General features: G+C 40.3%; 1 protein-coding gene across 6 annotated transcripts in view; it reads left to right on the plus strand.

Annotated features, from left to right (window-relative positions):
• TPP2 (tripeptidyl peptidase 2) overlaps positions 1 to 23,885 on the plus strand; it is a 70,143-nt gene that overhangs the window by 23,703 nt on the left and 22,555 nt on the right. For all 6 annotated transcript variants that reach the window (XR_007125698.1, XR_007125697.1, XM_047720342.1 and 3 more), the window contains exons 6-21: positions 645 to 808; positions 3,946 to 4,100; positions 4,729 to 4,805; positions 7,152 to 7,279; positions 9,358 to 9,457; positions 12,698 to 12,846; positions 14,496 to 14,611; positions 15,136 to 15,304; positions 16,012 to 16,169; positions 16,457 to 16,533; positions 18,452 to 18,558; positions 20,154 to 20,308; positions 21,674 to 21,790; positions 22,025 to 22,125; positions 22,719 to 22,815; positions 23,675 to 23,812. Coding sequence is in view for 4 of the 6 variants with exons in the window: in XM_047720342.1 (XP_047576298.1) it covers positions 645 to 808; positions 3,946 to 4,100; positions 4,729 to 4,805; positions 7,152 to 7,279; positions 9,358 to 9,457; positions 12,698 to 12,846; positions 14,496 to 14,611; positions 15,136 to 15,304; positions 16,012 to 16,169; positions 16,457 to 16,533; positions 18,452 to 18,558; positions 20,154 to 20,308; positions 21,674 to 21,790; positions 22,025 to 22,125; positions 22,719 to 22,815; positions 23,675 to 23,812 (2,008 nt within the window). In the remaining 2 variants the exon portion in view is untranslated. The remainder of the gene's footprint in view (positions 1 to 644; positions 809 to 3,945; positions 4,101 to 4,728; positions 4,806 to 7,151; positions 7,280 to 9,357; positions 9,458 to 12,697; positions 12,847 to 14,495; positions 14,612 to 15,135; positions 15,305 to 16,011; positions 16,170 to 16,456; positions 16,534 to 18,451; positions 18,559 to 20,153; positions 20,309 to 21,673; positions 21,791 to 22,024; positions 22,126 to 22,718; positions 22,816 to 23,674; positions 23,813 to 23,885) is intronic.

A 23,885-nucleotide genomic window follows, 5' to 3' on the forward strand; every position in this document is an offset into this window, starting at 1 on the left:
TGTTGACTTTTAAGTAATGTGCATTCCATTTATGATTTTTATTTTAGATTTATTTAGATTTAATCAGATACTTTGTATTATTTGGAATATATATTTTAAAAATTATAGCAGGAATAACATGGGGAAAGAACAAACAGGAGGATAACCATAAAACTGTGTAGAAAGTACTTTTGTAAACGATGTTTGCCTGAGACTGTTAAACTGTGGGAGTGGGACACCGTCTATAGTTCATCTAGTTTCAAGGAGGCTGCACACAATGTTGGATTCATGAAACCAATTTTAAAAGAAGCAGAAAGGAGTAAGGCCTAGGCTGTGTGTCATAATCATCCTGAATTAGTCTAAAGCTGGAAGCTAAGCTTTGGTCTAATTTCTTAAGTGGCTAGATGGTTTTCTGCCCGGAGTTTTGTGGTGGATGGTGTTCCTAAAGTCCTTTATACATGCCTTCATTTAAAGACTGGTCCTTTAAGCTTCTTTCCTAATCTTTACTGGTGACTCTGAAACAGCGGACTCTAAACCTGGCAGTTACTGTGTTTCTGGTGACAAAATAAACAAGGCAGTAAGAAGGTACCTGATAAACCATACAGTGTTACTTTTAGAAAGCCAAAGAAAATAGGTAAATTTCACTCTCTGTTCTCAATTTACAGAGCCTGCATTGATTCAAATGAAGATGGGGATTTGAGTAAATCTACGGTATTAAGAAACTACAAAGAGGCCCAAGAATACGGTTCCTTTGGCACAGCTGAGATGTTAAATTACTCTGTTAATATATATGATGATGGAAACCTGCTCTCCATTGTTACCAGTGGAGGTATTCTGTTTCAGATTTACTAGTTACTGACATGGTAAGGTGTTGCTACTATAGCCATAAAGTACCCTTATAGAGAATTTAACTCAGCAATTCTATCTAAAGAACTAGGTATGGGATAATAAATAGGATTTGATCCCCTTAGTAAAGGTATTGTTTTCTTTAAAGTCAAAACCATGTAGGATCCATTCCAAGAGTACAAGCATGGTCCAGCCACCAAAAAGAAAACTCAATATAGGGGCGCCTGGGTGGCTTAGTGGGTTAAGCCTCTGCCTTTGGCTCAGGTCATGATGTTGGAGTCCTGGGATCGAGCCCCGAATTGGGCTCTCTGCTTAGCAGGGAGCCTGCTTGCCCCCGCCCCCGCCCCTTGCTCTGCCTATTTGTGATCTCTGTCAAGTAAATAAAAATATTTTTTTTTTAAGATTTTATTTATTTATTTGACAGAGATCACAGGCAGGCAGAGAGAGGAAGGGAAGCAGGCTCCCTGCTGAGCAGAGAGCCTGATGTGGGGCTCGATCCCAGGACCCTGGGATCATGACCTGAGCCGAAGGCAGAGGCTTTAACCCGCTGAGCCACCCAGGTGCCCCTAAAAATAGTTTTTAAAAAAATCAGTATAATTCATTTCATGAAAATTCCTTTGGAAGGAATTTTACTTCCACATACTACCTCTTAAGCAGTTCACCTCCACATACAAAGTCAGGTAAAAAGCTCCTCATGTGGCATTCAGTGTCATTTCAGAAAAGTTGGGAACTATCCAAATACCCATTAACAAAAGAACAGGCTAATTTAAAACTGTATAGTATTCATTGTGGAATATTATATAGCAAACAAAATGAATAAATCTACATATACCTATATTTATAAATCTCAAATACAAAATTTTAGTGAAACGTACATTGATAAAACATTGTGTAAAATTGTAAAACATGCTAAATTATACTACACAGTATTCATGGATGTGTGTGTTTGTATGCTAAAGAATATAGATGGAAGGAATATACACACCAGCTTCCGGATAGTGGTTACTTCTAGGGGGGAAGCAAGAATGGCTTTAACTCTTATCACTCCCTGTGCCAGTATTACTGAGTTATAGTTGTGTACAATAAACCGCATGCGTATACACACGATTTGGTAAGTTTTGATAGATGTGTACGCCCAGGAAACCATTATCCCAGTCAAGATAATGAACATGCCCATCACCCCTGTAAGTCTGCTTGTCTTCCTTTCTCATCCGGCCCTGTCTGCACCTGCAGCCCCAGGTAGCTCCTGAACTGCTTTCTGTCAGTCCAGGTTCTGCATTTTCTGGAATTTTGTATAAGTAGAATAGTTACGGTATGAAATTAATCCGTATTGTTATAAATTACTTGTCCCTTATTGCTGGGTCGTATTTCACTGTGTGGGTGCACCAGGGTTTATTTACCCACTGACCTGTCAGTGGACATTTGCATTGTTCCAACATTTGGGTCCAAGTCTCTGAGTGCAAGTATGTTTTTGTTTAATTTGGACTGGTATCTAGGAGAACTGGCTGGATGTGGTGGGTACGTACTTAACCTTTTAAGAAACATAGTAGCTGCGCCCTTTTACACGCCACCAGCCGACTGCGAGCACTCCAGAGCTCCACATTTCGCCCCTCGGACTGGTAGCTGGCGGTGGCAAGTAGTCTGGGGGATGGGGATGACATTAAAATCCAGGTTCCCTATTTTTCATTGGAAAAAAAAAGGAAGAATTGGCAGCACTGGGTCCATATTCTTACATAACAGCAGTTGTCTAGAGCGTGGGACTCTGAGCGTGGCAGTAGACAGAAGGCTCATGTGCTCCCATTTCTTCTGGAGCTACAATGACTCTGTTGTCACCCAAACATTAGGGCCCAGTGCCAGTAGGTGTTGACTGTCTATCTGACAGTAGTGGGAGATTTCTGTCTACCCATGTCTTTCAAAAAACGTCTTCACTTAAAAAAAGAAACCCTGGCTGTTTTGTTTTGCTTTTGCTTTATTGATAATATGACGTACTAGAGAAAAGTATGCAAATCACAAATTGTATACACATTGAATTCTCACAAAATGGTTACTTTTGTATAACCAAGAAATAAAACATTGTCAAAGCCCCATCTTGCCTCTTCCTGAACACATCTACCCTCAGTCCTCCCAGAGTTAAATCTGGTCCTGATTTCTGTGACTGCATTAGTTTGAACCACCCAATAATAATGCTGTTTTTATAGGTCAGAAATGACTAAATAGGGGCACTTTCACATAGTTCAACCCAAGGTGATGTGTTTCCATTTATATACATGGGGCTATAGATAATCCTTCTGTTTGTGATTTCTTTAGATCAACCTTATTTTTGTGTGCATCCGTAATGTTTAGAAGTAGTTCCTGTTTATTGTTGTATCATATTAATCCACAGATGCACCATATGCCTGTTTACTATGGATGGATCTTGGGATTGTTCCAAGTTTTGAATTCTGCAAGCGATGGCTGCTGTGAATGTTTTTGCACGTATCTTTTAGCGTACATGTGCGCTCTTTGCTGGGTGTAAGGCCAGGAGTGGAATTGCTGGATCATAGGGTACACCTGTGTTCAGCTTTCCACAATGCTGCTCTCTACGACCAGTAGTGTAAGAGCGCGTGCGTGCCCTCTTGCGTAGCTGCCGTTGTCAGCCATAAAGGTGCAGCTGTTCTGAAAGTACGCTGAGCTGTCTCACTGTGGCTTTGATTTGCCTTCCCCAGATGACTAATGAAGTTGAACATCTTTTCATATGTTGATTTGCTATTTGGTTATCCCCTTCTGTGAAATGCTTTTTAAGCGTTTTACCCACTTGTCTTCTGGGTTCTCGCTCTTGGATTGGGAAGCGTATATTCTGGATATAAGCTCTTTGTCAGTTGTGTGTGTTGCAGGTACTGTCGCCTCTGTAACTTGCATTGTGCTTTCAACAAAGAGGATAGAATCCAGGGTAGCAGGATAGTGTATGTAGTTCAGAATCGTGTTTTGTGTGAATTATTGATGAGACTTACTAATACACAGGTAGGGTTAAAGTGAGGGAATATTTTTATTAGATTATTTTTATCATGCTTAATATGTAAATTGAATGATTAAAACTTTTTCTGAAAATATGCTGTCGTGTTCCCCTCTTTTCGCCTCTAGGAGCTCATGGAACCCATGTAGCTAGTATAGCTGCTGGGCATTTTCCAGAAGAACCTGAACGGAATGGTGTGGCTCCTGGTGCTCAAATTCTTTCCATCAAGATTGGTGATACCCGACTGAGCACAATGGAAACAGGCACGGGCCTTATACGTGCTGTGAGTGTTCGGGAGGTGTTGATTTGGAATATAAATGATGGGTAACTGTGGATGGTTCTAGGTTTACGAAGTGTTCTTGACTTTACTAAGAAAATATTGGACTGTATTTGGTATACTGGGCTTTGTTTTAGGAAGCAAAAACTCTTAATGCAGTTTTAAATTATTTTTATTAAAAATTATTAAGATGTAATTTTTAAGAATATATGGAAATATTATATTATACTTCTCACTTCTGTTAAGCCCCCGGCACACTATTTTGAGATACTTTAGAAAACCCCAAACCGACCTTTTAGCCAGCTTGTCTCATCAGTCTAAGAAGAATTTAACTTACGCTCTGCATTTCATTTTAACGTATGAATTAGATTTTACTTTAACTTCAGTGATTTTAGAATTTAGTAAGAACCGTTCCATTCTGCACATGCTATTTGTGTTTTTTATTGACTACATATTATACTCTGTGTCTCTGCTTTTTTTTTAAGTATTCCAATTTAAAAGTTGAAAATAACATACACATTTGGATTTGAAATAGAAGATGGTTGGTTAAGAAACTGGGATTCCGTGCCTTTATTTTACTGGCCAGTCTTTCTATAAACCGCTGCCTAAACTAGACTCTTCATCTTTTTGATAGATGATAGAAGTCATAAATCATAAGTGTGACCTTGTCAACTACAGCTATGGAGAAGCAACTCACTGGCCAAACTCCGGGTGAGTGTTCCCGGGTGCTTAGCCGATGGCGAGCACTGAGTGTGTTTATAACTGGATTGTACACCACAACTGAAAACGAGCAGTGCCACGCTTAGATGACAGTGTGTATCTCGTGGACCTCCAGCCCCCGCTCCCACCATCCTGTCTGTGATGTCGTGATGCCCTCGTGGCCAGGAAGACTCGCTGGCCCTTCCCTCATTACAGGTCCTTGCTTACAAGCGGCCTGAACTCTGGTAGGTGCACCGACCTGACAGAGTGCTAGACTTGCGGCAGCCTCCCAACCTCTGCGGTGATCCCACCCGGCCTCCTGAGCTAATTATTAGCTGCAGACGCACACTCACGCTGCACTCTAAGTTCATGAGCGGGAATCTGTTAACGCATTCAGCATTGTTTTCCATCATCTGCATTTGCTCTTTCACTCCTGTATGGCCATTTACGTCACCTCTTCTCGAAGACCTTCCGCGACTTCTTTTCTTCCCTCAGTTGGTGTTCTCACCTCTTCCTTTCCCAGAGAAGATAAAAGCCCTCCTGGGGGCTCCTGACCTTCCTACAACCTACTCTGACCCCACCTTCTCTGCCTTCCCTTCTTGTGTAATAAATGAAGTGTTTGCGGGGGCATCTGGGTGGCCCTGCTGGTTAAGTGTCCAACGCTTGGTTTCACCTCAGGTCACGATCTCAGGGTCCTGGGATGGAGCCCCGCATTGGGCTCTGCGCTCAGCACAGAGTTTGCTTGAGATTCTCTGCCTCTTTCTCTCCCTCCCCTTCTACCAAGCTGCCCATCCCTAACCCCCCAACCCGCACTCAAACGCGCACATGCACACACACACACTCTCTCTCTCTCTCTCTCTCTCTCAAATAAATAAATGGATAAAATCTTTAAAAATTAAAAAAAAAAAATAAGTGAAGTGCTCAAGGTTAAAAGTCACCCATGCACTGGTTATCTGGTTTGCCGTTTCCTGTCCTTAAAAACTGCTCCCAGACAGGCAGAACGCTTCCTTTCACACAGCTTTCCCTCGTTCTCCCAGCGAGCATGGTTGGTTGGCGTAGTCACCGTTTCTGGGGCTCCCTGGTGCATTTTGATGTAATGTCACACGACTTCCTGCCTGTCTGTGTCATGGTGTCCTCCTGCTGCTAAATTCAGTGGCTCAGCCTTGAAATCATGTTACTTCACCTTTTTTTTTTCTTCATAATAATAACTGAAATTACTTCATTTAGTGTGTTTACTTAGTAGTGACTCCCACCTCTCCCGCATTCCCACCCGGCCATCCATATCTACCTGTCACCCAGTTTCCGAAGCTCTTTAATAAAGCCCTGCCAAAATGAAAATATTACCAAGCCAGGCCCTATAAGTTGCTGTTTTCAAATAACTCAGTTTTCTCAGACGACTGGTACTGGGTTTCTTGTGACACATCGCTTTCTTGCCCTTGTGACAATGACCCTGTCGTCCTCACTCATTTCTTTTGTGAATGTAATCTTGCCCTCTTCTCTTACTTCAGTACCTTTTTTACCTAAGTGTGTTTCTTTCTCTCTTCCTTTGACGTTCATCCTTTTAAGGTCATCTTTCTGTAATATTTTTCCCTTCACACTCAGGATTGGGGTGTTCTTGACCATGTGCCTTTTTTCTATTGACTGCATTTTCTCGATGGTCTAACTTCATCTCCTTTATTTAATACCAGTACATTTCTTGTTTGCTGTCAACTTCTAACCAGAGTCTGTATTTTAAGCCTACTCTAGAGTTCTTCCTGTTGCCTTAGTTCCCCTTCACCTTTGCCACTAATCATAAATACATGTAGGAATTCCTCTGCAGAGTCATTTCTAAATACATGATATTAAGGGGAGGGTGCAAGTCAAACTGTCTGGTCCCCACTAATCTAATCAGTCCCTGCTGTTCTTTCCGGATTTGCTTTGGGTCCTTTGTGGTTTCTTTTGCCTACATACATTCCATGTGGAATCTAGCATTCTTCCCACATTGACCCTGGTCTCATGACTCCTTCCTGACACTAAAACCCAGCTGAGGTATATCTCTTGGCTGTGTCATGTTCCACCAATGGTGGATGTGCCAAAGTGTACTCAGCTGCACGTTCAAACAATAATTTATTATACACACTGGGCTGGGAATAAGGTGAATGTCCCGGCTTCTAATGTACACCTCTTACTTGTAGCCACTGTTTCAGTTCTTCTACGTAGAACCCATAGTTTCATTTGGTCTTTATGAAAGCCATACTTGAAAATCTCTTCACAGTGTAATTGTGTTTTGAAAAATGGCACTGTTTTGTGTGTTCAAAGAACTTCTCTCTTTTTTTTTTTTTTTTTCTTTAATCTATAGAACTTCTCTCTGTCTTTCAGGAGGATTTGTGAAGTCATCAGTGAAGCCGTGTGGAAGCATAACATCATTTACGTCTCAAGTGCCGGGAATAACGGTCCCTGCCTTTCCACAGTCGGCTGCCCGGGTGGAACGACATCCAGTGTCATAGGTCAGTGTCCTGCTCTAGAAATAGACTTGTTTGAAAACAAGCAAACAAGAAGCTCGACAAATCTGATGTTAATTGTATCTCTACTGTATGCAAGCCCTTGTGAACCGTTAGTGTGTGCCCTCAGGCAAAGCCTGGTGGAGAGCCGCTGGCCTGAAGTGGACTGAGGGAGGAGGTATAAGGCAGGGCCAGGGCCAGTCTAGTCTGTGTTTGCAGAAGTGCAGTTACTTCTGATTCAAGGATCCCGGCGAGGCCTTTTGAAAGAAGCGTGCCAGTGAGGACTTAGGTAGTTAGAAATGAACAAGGAAGGAGTTTCCCAGACTATGTGAACAACGTAAACACAGATACTTGCCTCACTTTTTACTTATAGTATATGACTATTTATTTATAATATAGTTTCCTCCTTTAATCTCTCTAGGGACATACAAAGAGAGTCAGATGTCAAGAAAGGGAGCTTTACTGATGAGAAGAAAAGCAGTTGAAACACAGTTACTCTGTGAACGTGGCTTCTCTTCCCCGGTTTAGTCTGGAGGGTGAGATGCTGTGTTGTCTGTTTCACGGTACTCAGTGGGGAAGGTTGCCCGGCAACAAGAGTGAAGGGAAATCAGCATGAGCTGTGTACGTAATATGAAAACAATAAAATTAGCTGTGGCTGTGAACTTGTGCGAAAACACCCACAAAACATAACACCCAGCCCTGTTTTTTTAATACGAGGCATGAATGAGGAGGGTAATGAACTGAGAGAACAAATACATAGTAATTGATGATGCCTACTAGCATTTTTGCCTTTATTTTGAAGCTTGAGAGCAAGGTAAGGCTAAAACCCTTACCATTTGTAATTGGATGCATGACAGGAAACGCTGTTTTGTCCCAAATAATTTTTCTGGTGTGTTCATCAGTAACTGCTTGAATGTATACATATTATAGTAATTATTAAAGGCATACAGATATTGTAGCTGTTACAGATATGTAATAACATTTGGGTATCCAAGTTTAGAAAACTGGTCCTTTAAAAAATAGAAATAGCAGTGATCTTAGCTTATAGGGAATACTTTTATTTATAGCTTCTGAGTCTCAAGCAAGGTGTAGCTTGCTTTGTATAATTTAAAACCTCGTGCTGAAGTGATTCCGTTAAATCCTGTGTTGAGACAACAGTGCCTACCAGTAATCTGTCCTTTGTATTTCAGTTCTCTAGATACTTTAAATACACAAATTGAAATGAAACAGAGAATAGGACTGAAAGGTACCTGAAGATCAAAATCTACCCCTCTGCCACAGTACTCAGTATTTTAGTATTTTCTTATCTCCAGACTCACTGAAAAATTGAAACTACCTTATACAAAATGATTACAGTTTAATGTGGCAGCACAGTTCACCTAAATCCTCGTAGTTCATGTATTTTCTCCAGTCTTCTATTCTGCATGTATGTGTGTTGTAAAGAATTAGGAGCCGGCGGACCTGGATTCTAAGTCTTCTCTCTGCCAGTCACTGTGCACTTAGTACATTTTTTCAGCCCTTTCTGGGCCCTGTTTCCAGATTTCTAGAATAAAGAAACTGAGTTTGATCCCTATAAGTCTGTGAATTTAGAGCCTTTTTGGCTGGTCTGCCTTTACATATTTATCGGAAAGACTGCGGCACGTTAAACGTCTTTGCCCTTTGCTTGTTTTCACAGCTATTTCGGGCAAGAGGGATACTGCCTACTCTGTGGGTAGAATTTTGGATACAGTGGTATTTAAGAATGAAGGCAAACCAATTCCCTTATTTTCCTAAAGTTATATTTTATAGTTTAAAACACATTTCTTTTTCTTTTACACACACAGTTTTAGATATGTGTTTATATTTAATCTACATGATAATCCTGGTAGATATTTTTATATTCAAAACCAAAATACCTAGTTTAATGTCTGATACATAGTAAACTTTCCTTGCTTACTAAATTTTCTTTCTTTCCATTTATCAACAAGGACTGTAGTACAGGTTGATTGAGTGATTTGCCCACGGTCACACAGCTGAGTGAACAGTGGATTTAGAAATAGGATCTAATTTTATTTCTTTTGTTCATGATGAAATTCATCCCACAGGTGTTGGTGCGTATGTTTCTCCTGATATGATGGTTGCTGAGTATTCTCTGAGAGAGAAATTACCGGCAAATCAGTACACATGGTCTTCAAGAGGCCCCAGGTAGGTTGAGAGTAGTGAGTAGTACGTGGGTCTTTTGCAACTCGTGGTGGGGAGGGACAAAGTTTTGGTAACTTTACCAGGTACTTTTTGGTTTTTACTTTTCAACATTTTCATTTTGAACAATCTAATTTCAGGGAAATGTAATTAAAGGAATAAATTAGATATTTTATTGTTAGATGTATGACATAACTGTTCTGAGTATAAGGTTAGAAAAATTGGGACACCTGGGTGGCCCAGTTGGTTGAGTATGTGTCTTTGGCTTAGGTCATGATCTCCAGACCCTGGGATTGAGCCCTTTATCGGGCTCCCTACTCAGCAGAGAGTCTGTTTCTCCCTCTCTCCCTCTGCCTGCCACTCCTCCCGCTTGTGCTTGCTCTCTCTCTCTGTCACACAAACAAAATTGTAAAAAAAAAAGGGGGGGGGATTAGAGAAATTGGTTGGATTCAAGTCAAATGTGGTAATGCCAAATTTAATCCTCTGAGTTATAGATAGTCTCTACTCTGTCCTAGATAATTTCTTAAAAAAATAAACTTATTTCAGTAGTTTACTGTAACTGTTATTGAAACCATTCGGGCTATAGTTCTCCATGTGGTTCATCAAGCCTTACCTGTATCAGCACCATATACTGCCCACATCAGCCCAACTAATTGCTTAAAACTCCACATCTGAATAAGAGTGGCCAGGATTCAGAGCCAAAGCTGGCAATGTTTTACAAGTTACAGATTCAGTTAATAAAAGTATTAATTATTAAATTTGTTGATTCTCTTCTGAGATTGATTTTGAAACATTTTATCTACGGTCAGTATAAGCACAAAGTGTCAGAGAATGTTTAAACCACCATTGGTTTAATGTTTAAATGTTAAACATTTAAAGAATTTATTTCAAGAAAAATGGGTTCATGAATTATGGGGGAAGCTTGGATTAAGGAGATACTGATTCACAAACCAATTATTCTAGGAATTGAGAGAATTTGTTCGTGTTTACTGTGCCATAAACATGGAGTTTTATAGCAAATACATGATATAATTATTAGGTTTAATTATTAGGGTATAAAACATTGACTAGTGATCACTGAACGGAGCATATTCTGTGTACTATTTGAAAAATCCTCTTTGTCAGGAAAGACCGTCAGACATACAGAATTTACTTGACTTCCTGGTGTTTACAAGTATGGCATAGTTCTTAAAGACAGATTGCCAAATACTGTCTACATAAGCATGTTTTGAATTTTTATTATATACTGTTAGAAGAAAAACATCATTAGCTTTTTAAAGGAAACTTACATAATGCTTATGTAAGTTTTTAAATAAGGAATATGAAAGGTATATGTAAGGAAATTTTTAAATTATATATTATGACTTTTTTAAAGTAGGCTCCACGCCCGACATGGGACTTGAACTCACAAACTGAGATTGAGTCACAGTTCTATTGACTGAGCCAGCCAAGCCCCCCCAAATTTTATTTTTTAATAAAAATTATATATCATGGAACCCTTTTTAGGGCACTTACTAAATGCTTTTGATTAATCACTTATACAGTAGTGTAAAATGAATAAAGAGCAATGGAATGTAGTCATATAGAATTTATGACTCTTCCAGTTACAAGATACCACGTGCTTATGGTGAACGTTGGTAGACAATATAGATGGTGCAAAGAAGAAAGTAAAAATTACCTGGGGGCACCTGGGTGGCTCAGTGGGTTAAGTCTCTGCCTTCGGCTCAGGTCATGATCTTAGGGTCCTGGGATCGAGCCCTGCATCGGGATCTCTGCTCAGCGGGGAGCCTGCTTCCCCCTCTCTGTCTGCCTGCCTCTCTGCCTACTTGTGATCTTTCCGTTTCTCTCAAATAAATAAATAAAATCTTTAAAATAAATTACCCTAAATCTCATTGTCTGTGATGTGTTTGAGTGACATTTTGGTGCACATTCTTTTAGGCATTCTCCTATGCGTGAATGGGAGATCACACTATTCAGGCACCTTTGCAACCTTTTGTCACACAGTAATACTGTATGAAAATCTTTATAGGTCAACATATTTTTAACAGTGTTTATTTTAAGATAGTCACTAAACGGTGTGCCACCAACCCATCACAGGAGAAGGATCTGATTTACATTGCTTTCAGCTCTCTGTGAAAATCTGAAACCAAATTGCACTAGTATTCTTAGCCAGTAAGAAGAATAGTCCAGTCAGTTGGAGAAGAGTGGTAGAAGGGAGAGGCCAACAGCTTTTGTGGGGAACTTCTGGCCACTCTTCAGGGAGGACGAAGTTAGTGTATCGTCATCTTATTCCTTTACTTGGGGCGGAGGGCAGAGCTTGTGTTCGGTGACTAAAATGGTGATGTGCTGTGTGGACATTATCTCATTAGCCCTATGGAGTCAAGAGCCCTCAACGAGGGGGACTTGTGGAATTGAGCCATCCAGTATGACAGCCGTGAGTCACGTGAGGGTAGTCTGAATTGAGATGTGCTCTAAGTATGAAATGTACATCACGTATTTAAGACTAGTACAAAAAAGAATATAAATTAACTCATTTTTTCTACTAATTACATATTGAAATTATATTTTGGCTATTTTGTGTTAAATAAAATACATTATTAAAATAAGTTTTACCAGTTTCTCATTTGCTTTTTTTAAAATGCGGCTATTAGAAACTTAAATGCCCTCTGGGGGCGTCTGGGTGGCTCAGTCGATTAAGCCTTGGGCTCAGGTCATGATCTCACGGTCCTGGGATGGAGCCCCGAGTTGGGCTCTGCATTCAGCAGGATGTCTCCTTGTTCCTCTGCCACTCCCCCTGTTGAGCAACGCACACACACAAGCGCGTGCTCTTTCTCCCAAATAAATTAAATCTTTTAAAAAAAAAAAAAAAAGCCAAAAAAAAAAAATGCCCTCTGTGTCCCATGTATTTCTATTAGACGACGCTAAAACAAAGCAAAGCTTCTACTTATTGCTGACAAGACAAAGTGGATTCATCAAGGAATCTAAGCAATGACATTTATTTCCCTCCAAAAATACTCCTGATACCTTCTGCACGTGTACAAACACACAAGATTCTGTTCTCTTTTAAGAAGATAATTGCTACATAATGGGGAAATAGCTGTGCTGGGCATTTTTCCAATTGATTGCAATCCTGCAAATTACCCGTGGTATTGGACTCCAATCTGTGTGACCAGTGGCCTTTTTTTGAATGCCCGTGCTTATCCGGTTCTCACCTTCGTAAGCAAACTTTAATGGCTTTTTGTTCAGTGCTGATGGGGCCCTTGGAGTAAGTATCAGTGCACCAGGCGGAGCCATCGCTTCTGTTCCCAACTGGACATTGAGAGGAACTCAGCTAATGAACGGGACGTCCATGTCTTCTCCCAATGCATGTGGAGGCATCGCCCTGATACTTTCAGGTAAGGACATTGCTTAGTGCTCTACGTGGTCGGACTTTTAGGAACTACTGTTCCTAAATTCTGGGAAACAGATGGTGAATTTTCAGTTGATAGCATAATGTGAAGTCAGGCAGTAGCCATAAAAAATAATTGAATAAATTTCTCTTACCTTATTGCAGACAGATATTTGTGTTTTCTGAAATTCTCCTGGTAAGAAAATGTGTGGAATTGGTCATGTCCTAGCTCAAAGTAAAGTTTAAGATGGAGAATAATTGTGTGATAATAAGGATTCGAATGTGTATTCATTCATTTAACAAATAGTTTATCTGCTGGTAATGACTCTCAAGCATTATTTTGGCTCGAAAGTACCTGCCCATGTGGAATTTGTCATAGCTATGGGAGACAGATTGTGAATAGAATTTAAAATTAGTTTATATCACATGTTAAAAAGGCAGTGAATATGCTGTGGGGATGACTAAGGTGGGAAGGGAGGTGGGAGTTTCTGGGGTGTTGTGCCGGAGGCTCACCGTGTTGATCGGGTGGCATCGGCATTGGCCAGGACTCAGTTACGGTCACCGGGTTGTTTCAGAGATTCCACCTTAGGAACATTCCTCTCGTGAGGTCCCAGGACTCTCTGCCTTCATTTCTGGTTTTCCTAAACCTCACCAGATCTCAGGGTTGCTCCTTGCTCCCATCCTTGTACAGCTTAGTCTTGTCTGCCTAGAATTCTTTTGTGCCATTGTTTGGCCTTGCAAACCCCTGTGCATTCTGGTAAGATTAGACTCCTGTTCCTTCCCTGATAGAGCATCACCTTCTTTCGGATTCTCACTGACAAAATTGGCCACTCTCTTGATTGACCGTAAAGCACCATAGTTTCATGTTTGTTTTGTTCATTTCTTACAATATCATAAATGCGCATGCATTTGATGAACTCTGGAGTGGACAGGAATGCGGTATTCCTCATCTTTTCTCTCTAGCAGCAGTGTTCAACACAGTTGACAAATTGGGGGCTTCCACATCTTTCCCACAGAATCGTCATTCCCATGCTGGCTATTCCCAGCATCGCCCAAGAAGCTTTTAATCAATATCAGTCCTGGGATTCAGTCTCGGAGATTCTGAATCAATTGAGCTGTGGTCGGGCCTTGGCATCTTTTTTGCCGGTTCAGGTTCCCTTGGTGTCTGTAGTAGCGACAGTGGGACCAATGAGTATCGGTGGTAACCATATCACTTGACCAGCTGTGTTTTCAAGATTCTAAGTAATCTCCACACCCAACGTGGGGCTCAAACTTACAACCCCAAGATCAAGAGTCACGTGTCCTACCATCCAAGCCAGCCAGGTGCCCCCTTGACTAGCAGTGTTTTCAAAGAAAATGTCATTTGAATGCCTTCAGGTAACTGCTTCACACGTCTCCATCACCTTTGCAGAGCGTTCACTAGTGCCCTTACGTAATGTGCACGCAGTGATTTTTGTTTGCTGAAATCCACGTGCTATGCCAGCAGTTTGAGTCAGGCTGTTATAGTTCAGTTTTTCCAAAAACATTAAGAAATGAGGGTTGAAACACAGGATGTTAAAGCCAGAGAATGTACATGTTATCTCTGCTGGTGCAGGGAAAAATGTTTCAAGGAGCAAACTCTAATACTCCTTTCTTGCTTTTGCTTTTTAATTTCAGGTCTGAAAGCTAATAACGTTAACTACACGGTTCATTCAGTCAGAAGAGCTCTAGAAAACACTGCAGTAAAGGCTGACAATATAGAAGTATTTGCCCAAGGACATGGTATTATTCAGGTAGTGTTGTTTTTTATGAGAAATGGATTAATCAACAAGATTCGGTCTTAGCTATTACTGGGTAATATTTCCTGTTATAATGGTGATTGAGTTTATCTGATTTTACATTATATGACCATAATAGTTTCTGAACTGGTAAGCAAAAAGGATATGAAATCCGATTTTGTAGTTAAAACAAATTTGTTTCATTAAGAGAGAACTACAATAGACCTAATATGTGTGGAGGGCAGAAATTCACAGTGAAGATGTCAAGGGAAAAACCTATGAATCTCATGGTGTATGGAGGAGTTCCTGACTTTGGTCACTTGGGGCTAGCGGTGTGGAGCTAGGGGTGAGTGGTTGGGTTGGTGTGTTGTTTGAAAAGGTAGAATTGCCCTCTTGCTTGGGGTTACCATGTTTAGAGGCAAATGTAGAAACTAGCTTTTCACCTGTACTTTTTCAGAACTGAAATTAAACTAGTAATTTATAGCAATGTTTTCTTGACCCAGCCATTGATACTGTATTGTTTGTGTTCTTTTAATTAGGTTGATAAAGCCTATGACTACCTCGTTCAGAATACATCATTTGCTAATAAATTAGGTTTCACTGTTACTGTTGGAAATAACCGCGGCATCTACCTCCGAGACCCTGTTCAGGTGGCTGCACCTTCAGATCATGGCGTTGGCATTGAACCTGTATTTCCAGAAAATACTGGTGAGTAATAAATGGACATTAAGCTGAAGTGCTCACATTTGTGGTTTGAGTGAATACTGTGGTATGAGAGAAATGCCATTCGAGGTAAGGTATAACAGAGAAACATGAGTCGACAGTATTATTTTAAAATCATACATGGTTTAAGAGGGATGGATGTGGTAGCAAAACAGGGACCCCAGTGTCATCGCGGCTCAGCCTAGTAACCACTGAGGAAAACAGTAGCCTGGGCTGTCAGTGACCTAGGGTTTTACCGAATGTGGGGTAGTCAAATGTCCAGTTCCTTTTCTTTGCCACTCTTACTACTTGGGTGTAAGAGGGAGTTTTGGTTGGAGATTGGGAAGTAGAAGCAGCCAGGGAGAACCACAGCTCAAGGAGGTGTAAGCAAAGTAGTCACCACTGCGTACTTGGCGTCTTCCTTTCAGTCAAATGCTGTTATCTGCGTGCAGTAATGACAGATACTCACGAAAACGCCTTATTTTAAGGCTACAGCCATGTTGGATAAACGTGTGAACGGGTTACAAGTGCCCTAAGATGTAGGGAAGGTTCTGTGAGTGCTTTATTTAAGCTGTGTTTTGGAACCCCAGGCCCTAGTACATTTTACAGCTGATTGAACTCATCTGCTAGATTTTAGGAGAGGATTGAACTTTTTAAAATGGAAGAGAAGGAAAAAAGTACTAATCTTTAATTTTTGGTCTTTTTCATGCTAGAAAATGCCGAAAAAATATCCCTTCAGCTCCATTTAGCTTTAACTTCAAATTCATCTTGGGTCCAGTGTCCCAGCCATCTGGAACTCATGAATCAATGTAGACACATCAACATACGTGTGGATCCCAGGGGCTTAAGAGAAGGATTGCATTACACAGAGGTATCGGTGCATCTTCCTTGCTACTTTCTAAATACTCTTTAAAGCGTGTAAAAGTACCTTGTGTGGCAGGCAGTCTGTTTCCCCGTCGGTCTGAATCTGTCAGGGGTGGTTATGCACGCATTTGTTTATGTGCTGTTAAACACGTGACCTGACGCCAGAAAAAATGGCATCAACTTGTGTTGAAGATCTTTACATTTTAATGTGAGATTAACTTACTCTGTGAATAGGTGTCACTTTTTTCTCTCTCGTAGAAGTGTATGGCTACTGAAACTTACTCTCTTTTCAAGGTCTGTGGCTACGATATAGCATCCCCCAATGCAGGTCCTCTGTTCAGAGTTCCAATCACTGCCGTTATAGCAACCAAGTAAGTAATGAGTTGCCAACAGCTTACTGTCATGTGCAATTTTTTAATGGCTATTTATGGAAATAGGGTGAACTTTTAAAGATGGAGAGAGCAGAATCCGGTAACTGGGCTTTAGTTCTGCTTCTTGCTTACAAAGTTCAAGGTGCCACGTGGTCTTTCTATTGCTTTTTGACTGTGAGAATCCCCAGAGGCATCTCCCGTGCCCTGTGCCTGCACCGAAACTCCATGGAGCTGACGGTGCCCCCAGCTGCCTGGCCATCTGCAGTATTGGACAGTATTACTTCGTCCCTCTTCCACCCCCCCACCCCCCTCCACCGTCGTAACTCCTGTCTGTGGGATCACTGTTTTCTCTGGTTCTTCCATTTCTCCTGTCGGTTTCCAGACTCTCACTTCCCATCTGGTCTACCACCCCAGGACCAGGAAACTCTGCTCTGTCATACTGCTTCCTGTTTAAAGTATATCCTGCCCAGGATCGTGCTATCTCAGATAGCGAACAGCGGTCCCCGAGAGCCAGCATTTCCTGTCACCTGCCCGTCAGACTGCACCTTTGCACTTAGTCACTGGCGCTGGCGCTCAGGCTTCCTCAGGCTGGCTCGTTCCTAGTCCTCCCCAATGAAGGGAGTCCCTTCTTGCTCCTCATGGCGCTTCGTACATGCCAGTGGCACCGACTTGAGCCAGGATGTTGTCAGGTTTGGTTTATCCCACATGTGGGGCCGCTCAAGACTCAGGGCCTGTGTCCTACCAGTTCCTCCGTGGAGCCCGTTATACAGTATCTTCAGAACAAACCAGACTGTTCAGTAGGTGAAGGACGAGAGTGAGACGAGAATCCCAAGGACAATGGGGAGTTCTCAGTTAACGGTTGGTCCTGAGTGAGTGAGCTGGAAAATAATCATCGCACAGCAGGTGTCAGCCCATAAGAAATGTGGGGTGAAATTCAGGAGATAAAGAGTGACATACACACGTGGAGAAATTGTAAGATGCTTAAATTCTCAGGCAGATTTTCCCTGAAGTCCAGTAGGATATTAGACAAGATAATTTTTAAGATTCAGGAATCCGCTGAGATATCATCTCCTTCAGGAAGGTTTCCCTCGAACCAAGTACCTTTTATGTCTTTTCCACGAACACTTCCTGTCCACCCAGAGCATATTACTTTAAATGTTTCTGGTGGTGTTCTGTCCTCTGAAAGTGGCCAGGGCAGAGGAGAATATCGTATTTGTATTTGTGTTGTATTTGTTGTATATGTTGTATATGTATTTGTGTTTTATGTTGTATGTTTGTTTGTTGTGTGTTGTATTTGTAGCTCTTAACAGTGCCTCATGTAAACACTAGGTGCTCATTAAGTGTTTGTCATACTGATTAGAATTTGTCCTTTGCATATTCTCTAGGTTTCTGTAGTAGAATGTTACACGTTTGACCTTTATGTGTCATTGGTTTCTTACAAAAGTGCTATGAAAATAGTTTTCTTCTTTCCTGTGTCATTTATGGCATGAGGTGTTCTGGAGCTGTACAAGGGGTTTAATGCCAGTCTCAGAGCTGGAAGACAGTATAGTGATACAAAACATTACCTTTGATTTTAATATTTAGGACTTACGATAGTTCAGATTCTAATAGGGAAATCCTGTGAATGAGGGAGCTGTAAATGGTGTCTTTTAGACAAATTGTAATATAGACAAGTTAAAAGAAAAATCATCTACACTGGGCTATCCAGAACTTATATCACTGCTGACATGTTGCAAAAATGAGATAAGGCTGTGCACACTGTTTTGTAACCAACTTTTAAATTCCTGTGTTTCTTTCTGATCAACCGGTAAGATCTAGAGTACCAGTGGGCTTGTGATAATAAAGCCTTTTTGGGTGACAGCTTCTCATTTAGCCAGTTTTTTTTTTTTTTTTTTTTTTTTTTTTTTTTTTTTTTCAGAGTAAATGAATCATCACATTATGATCTGGCTTTGACAGATGTACATTTTAAACCTGGTCAAATTCGAAGGCATTTTATTGAGGTTCCTGAGGGTGCAACATGGGCTGGTAAGTAACATTTGAGTCTGTCCTGACCACTTTCTTTATCTGCCTTCTATCTCTGCTAGGATTATGACCACAGGAAATTTATATGTCTCTAATCTGTGCTTTTGTCGTAATAGTACTATATCTGACACCCTATATTTGCTGTTAAGTTTGAAATATTCTAAGATCTCATACTCTTTTGCACTGGTTCATACATCAAATCATCCAGGCTATCTTAAGATGTTTTAATATTCAAGGTTTTAACTTAGTTTAGAATAATACTTTATCTGTTAATGATCAGAGTCACAGTTGTATTGTTGAACAACTCTGGGCTAACTAATGCATTTAGGGCCCCATGGAATTGTCGAACAGTGAGCTCTGATAAAATGTACACGGAGAATACTAAAGGAAAATCTATGATTAATTAATATTGAATCTGATATCTTTTCAACAGTAAATGCCAGTAATTATAATGCTCTAATTATGACTTGGTTGGTATTGAAAATAATTAGTTTTTTTTTAAGTAGGAATTTATAGAATAATCTGGAATGGAAGTAGCTCAGAGCTTTCAGCAGTCTTAGATTAGAATGTACCGGGAGAGGGGGAGGAAATGGGAAGATTGTGTTCAGAGGGTATAGACTTTGACTTATAAAGTGAGTAAGTTCGAGGACTCTAATGTCCAGCATGGTGACTGTAGTTAACTATTCTGTATTATGTGTTTGAAATTTGCTAAAAGTCAGATCCGAAATAGTCTCACCACCAAAAAGAAAATTGGTGTAAGTATGCAAAGTGATGGATGCGTTAACTAGCCTTATTACAGTAATCATTTTACAATATCTATGTATATATCAAATCTTCACAGTGTACACCTTGAGCTTACGGAACATCATTTGTCAGTTGTGTGTCAGTAAAATGGGGGATATAAAGCAAAAAAAAAAATGTACTACAGATGTATCCTATTTCAAATAATTAGAAATGCTGTCCTAACACTAGATTTTTTATTCTTAGCAATTGATTAGGTTCACAGAGCTCTGCGCCCACTTGACCTTGTGAACCAGAGACGTAAGCCTTGCTTTAAGTTCCCTGTATTAGCGTGGGTGTGCATTAGATAAGATGCTGATTCTGCTTCACAGTGATTTGGGTTTTGCCTCCACCTCGGTCTCAGAATAAAGCTGAGAATGTGTAGTTGATGGTCATACTTTCTAGAAGTAGATAGGAGGGAGAGACTAGGAAGTTATCAATAAAATTGAATAAATAGACACGGAATTTAGGCATCCTCTTTTATCAGGAATTGGTTGGTTTCTAGCTAAAAGCAAGTTTCCCCATAGCACAGAGGGGCAAAGGGTTTTAAAAATGACCTGATTAGGGTCATTGTGTCCGTCCATGGACACCTGCTGTTCCGTGGTGTTTGCAGCATAGTGGTTGTTAATTTTAATACTGATTTGTTTATCTTCCTACCCTTTCATCATGATTAATGTTTTGTTGATTCTTTGTTTTTAAGGAAATATGCAGATTTCTTTTGAATATATCATTTTATTCTTGAGATGTTGCTTTCTAAAGAGTTGGTATGCAAACAGTCACGTGTCCGTTTACAACTTGGCTCCCTCCCCTCATTTTAGAAGTCACCGTGTGTTCGTGTTCCTCTGAGGTGTCCGCCAAGTTTGTTCTTCACGCGGTACAGCTCGTGAAGCAAAGAGCATATCGAAGTCATGAGTTCTATAAGTTCTGTTCCCTTCCAGAAAAAGGAACACTGACTGAAGCTTTTCCTGTCTTAGTAAGTTCTTAATTACTAATTTGAATTTTAATTACCAATTTGAAATCCCCAAAATGATTTCTTTCTTTTATTTTTGGTATGGGCTAAGACTGAGTATTGGAATTTGATTTTACAGTTTGTATATTCAGACTGTACTGGGGCTGGATATTTTTATTAATGCTGAATAAGCGAAGTAGGAAGGTGGGTAGTCTCAGTGGGATACTTGAGACCAAGTCGGAGGTAAATATTAATCATTTGAACTCTTCAATAAACGTAGTCAAAGGAAAGTGCTGGTCTGCCAGATTGTGATGGCTTACACCGCAAAGCTTGATTGGAACTGTTTCCTCATCACACAGGAGATTATTTCCTTGTTTAAGATTGTTCTACTTATTATTTTATTAATGCCCAGCTGTCAACACTGCCGAAGGCTGTTCTGCTGTCTAGGTAAAGCCGCCACTGCTTCCCACCAGAATGGCCTCTGTGTGGCAGGTCCTTACCCTTTCCTGGGCTGTATTCTTCCTTCATGGGAGTGGAATGCACTGATGTTCTTTCTTTCTTTTTTTTTTTTAAAGATTTTATTTATTTATTTGACAGAGAGATCACAAGTAGGCAGAGAGGCAGGCAGAGAGAGAGGGGGAAGCAGGCTCCCCGCTGAGCAGAGAGCCCGATGCGGGGCTCGATCCCAGGACCCTGAGATCATGACCTGAGCTGAAGGCAGAGGCTTAACCCACTGAGCCTCCAGGCGCCCCTGATGTTCTTTCTTAAGCCTGCTGCTTCCTGTGGTCACGCAGTGCTCGCATCTTTCCCGTGTCTTTTAGGTCTCTGATGACTGCTGCTTGTGCTCTTGTCTGTTAGTGTCCTCTGACCCGTCTTCAAACTTTATAATGTACTGATTACTACAAAACCTAATTTAAAACTCAGTACTAAAAACAGTTTTTGTTTTTAATTTTTGTAATAGGGAGAAAGATGTAAATGAGCATAATTTCATTTTGTTTTGATTGCCGGGCAGCTCTGAGCCCCAAACTCAGCTGTGGTGTTAACTGTGCCTTATGGAGCTGTAGTGCACCTTTTCTTATCATTGTTCTTATCATTTTTCCTTTGGTCTGAAGTTTTTATTCCAGTTTGTTTTCACTATTATTTTGTTGTGTGCTCCCAAAAGCTGCCTCCTATCTTCTATGACAAGCACCGTAGGAGTGGATAGCTGTGTATTTAAGCACCTGTCCTCTGTCTTTGCAACTGTAATTGTATAACTCCACGCACAGCTGTACAAATAGGAAAAGTCTGAAAGCTAGAATTGCTTTAAAACACTTACTATTTATAATCTGTATTTTGAAGGAAAATGAGAAAACGGATTTACATATTTGTAATTTTTATTGTTCTTTACAGGGTGGGAAAGCAATTGAGTTTTGCATTGCTCGTTGGTGGGCAAGTCTTAGTGATGTCAATATTGATTATACCATTTCTTTCCATGGAATAGTGTGTACTGCTCCTCAGTTAAACATTGTAAGTTCCACATTTCCATCATTTTTAATGTCAGTTATTGGTGTTACTGAAAAATAATCTCACTGGTTTTATTTAAACGTTAATGGGGCAGTGGTTCTGAAATAACAGTAGTTTCTGCTCATGGACACTTATAAACTTGGCATTACAGAGGTTTATTTTAGGTCCAAATGTTTTTTAAAAAATGTGGTTTATTAATAAAGTTTGAGAACCTAATTTGATAACTATCCTTTGTAGCATGCATCGGAAGGCATCAATCGTTTCGATGTTCAGTCCTCCTTGAAGTATGAAGATCTGGCTCCCTGCATCACCCTGAAGAGCTGGGTCCAGACCCTGCGGTATCATTGATGTGTTAGGGCTGCCAGTGTTGCACGTCGGCGTGGTGGGAGCGGGGACATCTCTTACACTCTTACGCTCTGTAAATCATCTCAGTGCTGGAGATGAAAATACAGTTTCTGACTCGCAGCATAGGCATCCTGGCAGCTCTCTAAGACACAGCCCCAGCAGTAGCTTCGAGCCTTAGGTAGCAAGTGTGTGAAGTTCTCAGTGTGGCATCTGCACGACCCCTCCCGTGACATGTCATTGCCATCTGCAGTTTGTGGACAGGAGGCTGCAAGTCAAAACCTGCCTGGCCTTAACACTGTTAGCGGTTGTTTCCCTAATGTTGGGATCCAGTTATGTGAAGAGCTGTTTGTTGACACTTGAAAATGTTTCCATAATATTGCAGAATTTAAACTAAAGATTACGTATTGCCATGGTTCAGTCAGTAAAATATTCTGGAAGCTGATGATTACAGTATTATAAAATCTACCAAAAAGGACAGAGCTTAAAGATGCACATTGTCACTTATTGTGCTGTGTTATAGATTATGTTTATTTCTCCAGTAAATGAACTCCTGAATCAAATTACTTCTGCATTTGTCTAATTACAGCCCACTGAGTGCGAAGACAAAACCTTTAGGATCAAGAGATGTGTTGCCAAATAATCGTCAGCTTTATGAGATGGTCCTGACATACAACTTTCATCAGGTGGGTGTTTATGTAAGAAAGAATAACCTCAAAATGAACTTCTGTATTTTGTTCATGAATCATAAAGTCAAAAATGGAAGGACAAGGAATTTAGTATAGGTGTGTGTGTGTGTGTGTGTGTGTGTGTGTGTAAAATAGAGTCAAGTAATTAACACTGGTTAATTTGGAATTAGTCTTTGGGAAATTATCATTTCTGATGGTCCGGGAAGTATTCGGGTCTGAAGTCGTTGACTCTAATTTAGTGGTGACCTGGCCTTTGGGCCTTTAAAGCCTAGTATTTGTACTCACCTATTCAGCGGTACCTGTCCAGTCTTAACTGTCTAGTGGTCGATGTCTCATCAGTGCCAGATGCTGTCTGATTACGTTAGTGGGTCTGGTTGTTTTTCTCTGAGGCAGGCGTTAAGACAATGAGAAGTCAGAATAACCCTTGAGTTGAATGAGCAGTAAAGGTAGTTGAGTTGAATGAGCAGTAAAGGTAGCTCTACTTGTAAATGTAGAATCCAAGAGTTTATGTAGGATCAGTAAGATTCCAGTGAAACTCGTTGAAGCATAATATAAATTTGATTTTAATGTTGAGATGATTGATTTCAGTGAATTGTCAAATTTCAATTTTATGAAGTGATTAGAGGTTCTGAAGAATATTTATTAATGCTTAAAAATAGCTAGGTTTGTATTTTTAAAATCTTGTGAAAGAAAAATGCCTTTAATTAATGCCAAAGTATTGGATGTTCTATGTTTTTAAAATTGGTTACCAGAAGAAAATGTTTTTAATACTTGTAAAAATCTCATCAATAACAGTACTACAAATCTACATTAAAAATCATATAAATCATATTAAGTATTTATTATTCTTTTATAGCCCAAGAGTGGGGAAGTAACTCCAAGCTGCCCGCTACTTTGTGAACTATTATATGAATCAGAATTTGACAGCCAACTGTGGATTATATTTGACCAGAATAAAAGACAGATGGGTTCAGGAGATGCCTATCCACATCAGGTATAAGATTGGCAGTGATTTTTGGAATTAACTGAGGCTTTCCCTGAACTAATGAATCTCTGATTTCTTATTT

This window comes from Lutra lutra, chromosome 3, assembly GCF_902655055.1.
Source record: "Lutra lutra chromosome 3, mLutLut1.2, whole genome shotgun sequence".
Taxonomy (NCBI): domain Eukaryota; kingdom Metazoa; phylum Chordata; class Mammalia; order Carnivora; family Mustelidae; genus Lutra; species Lutra lutra.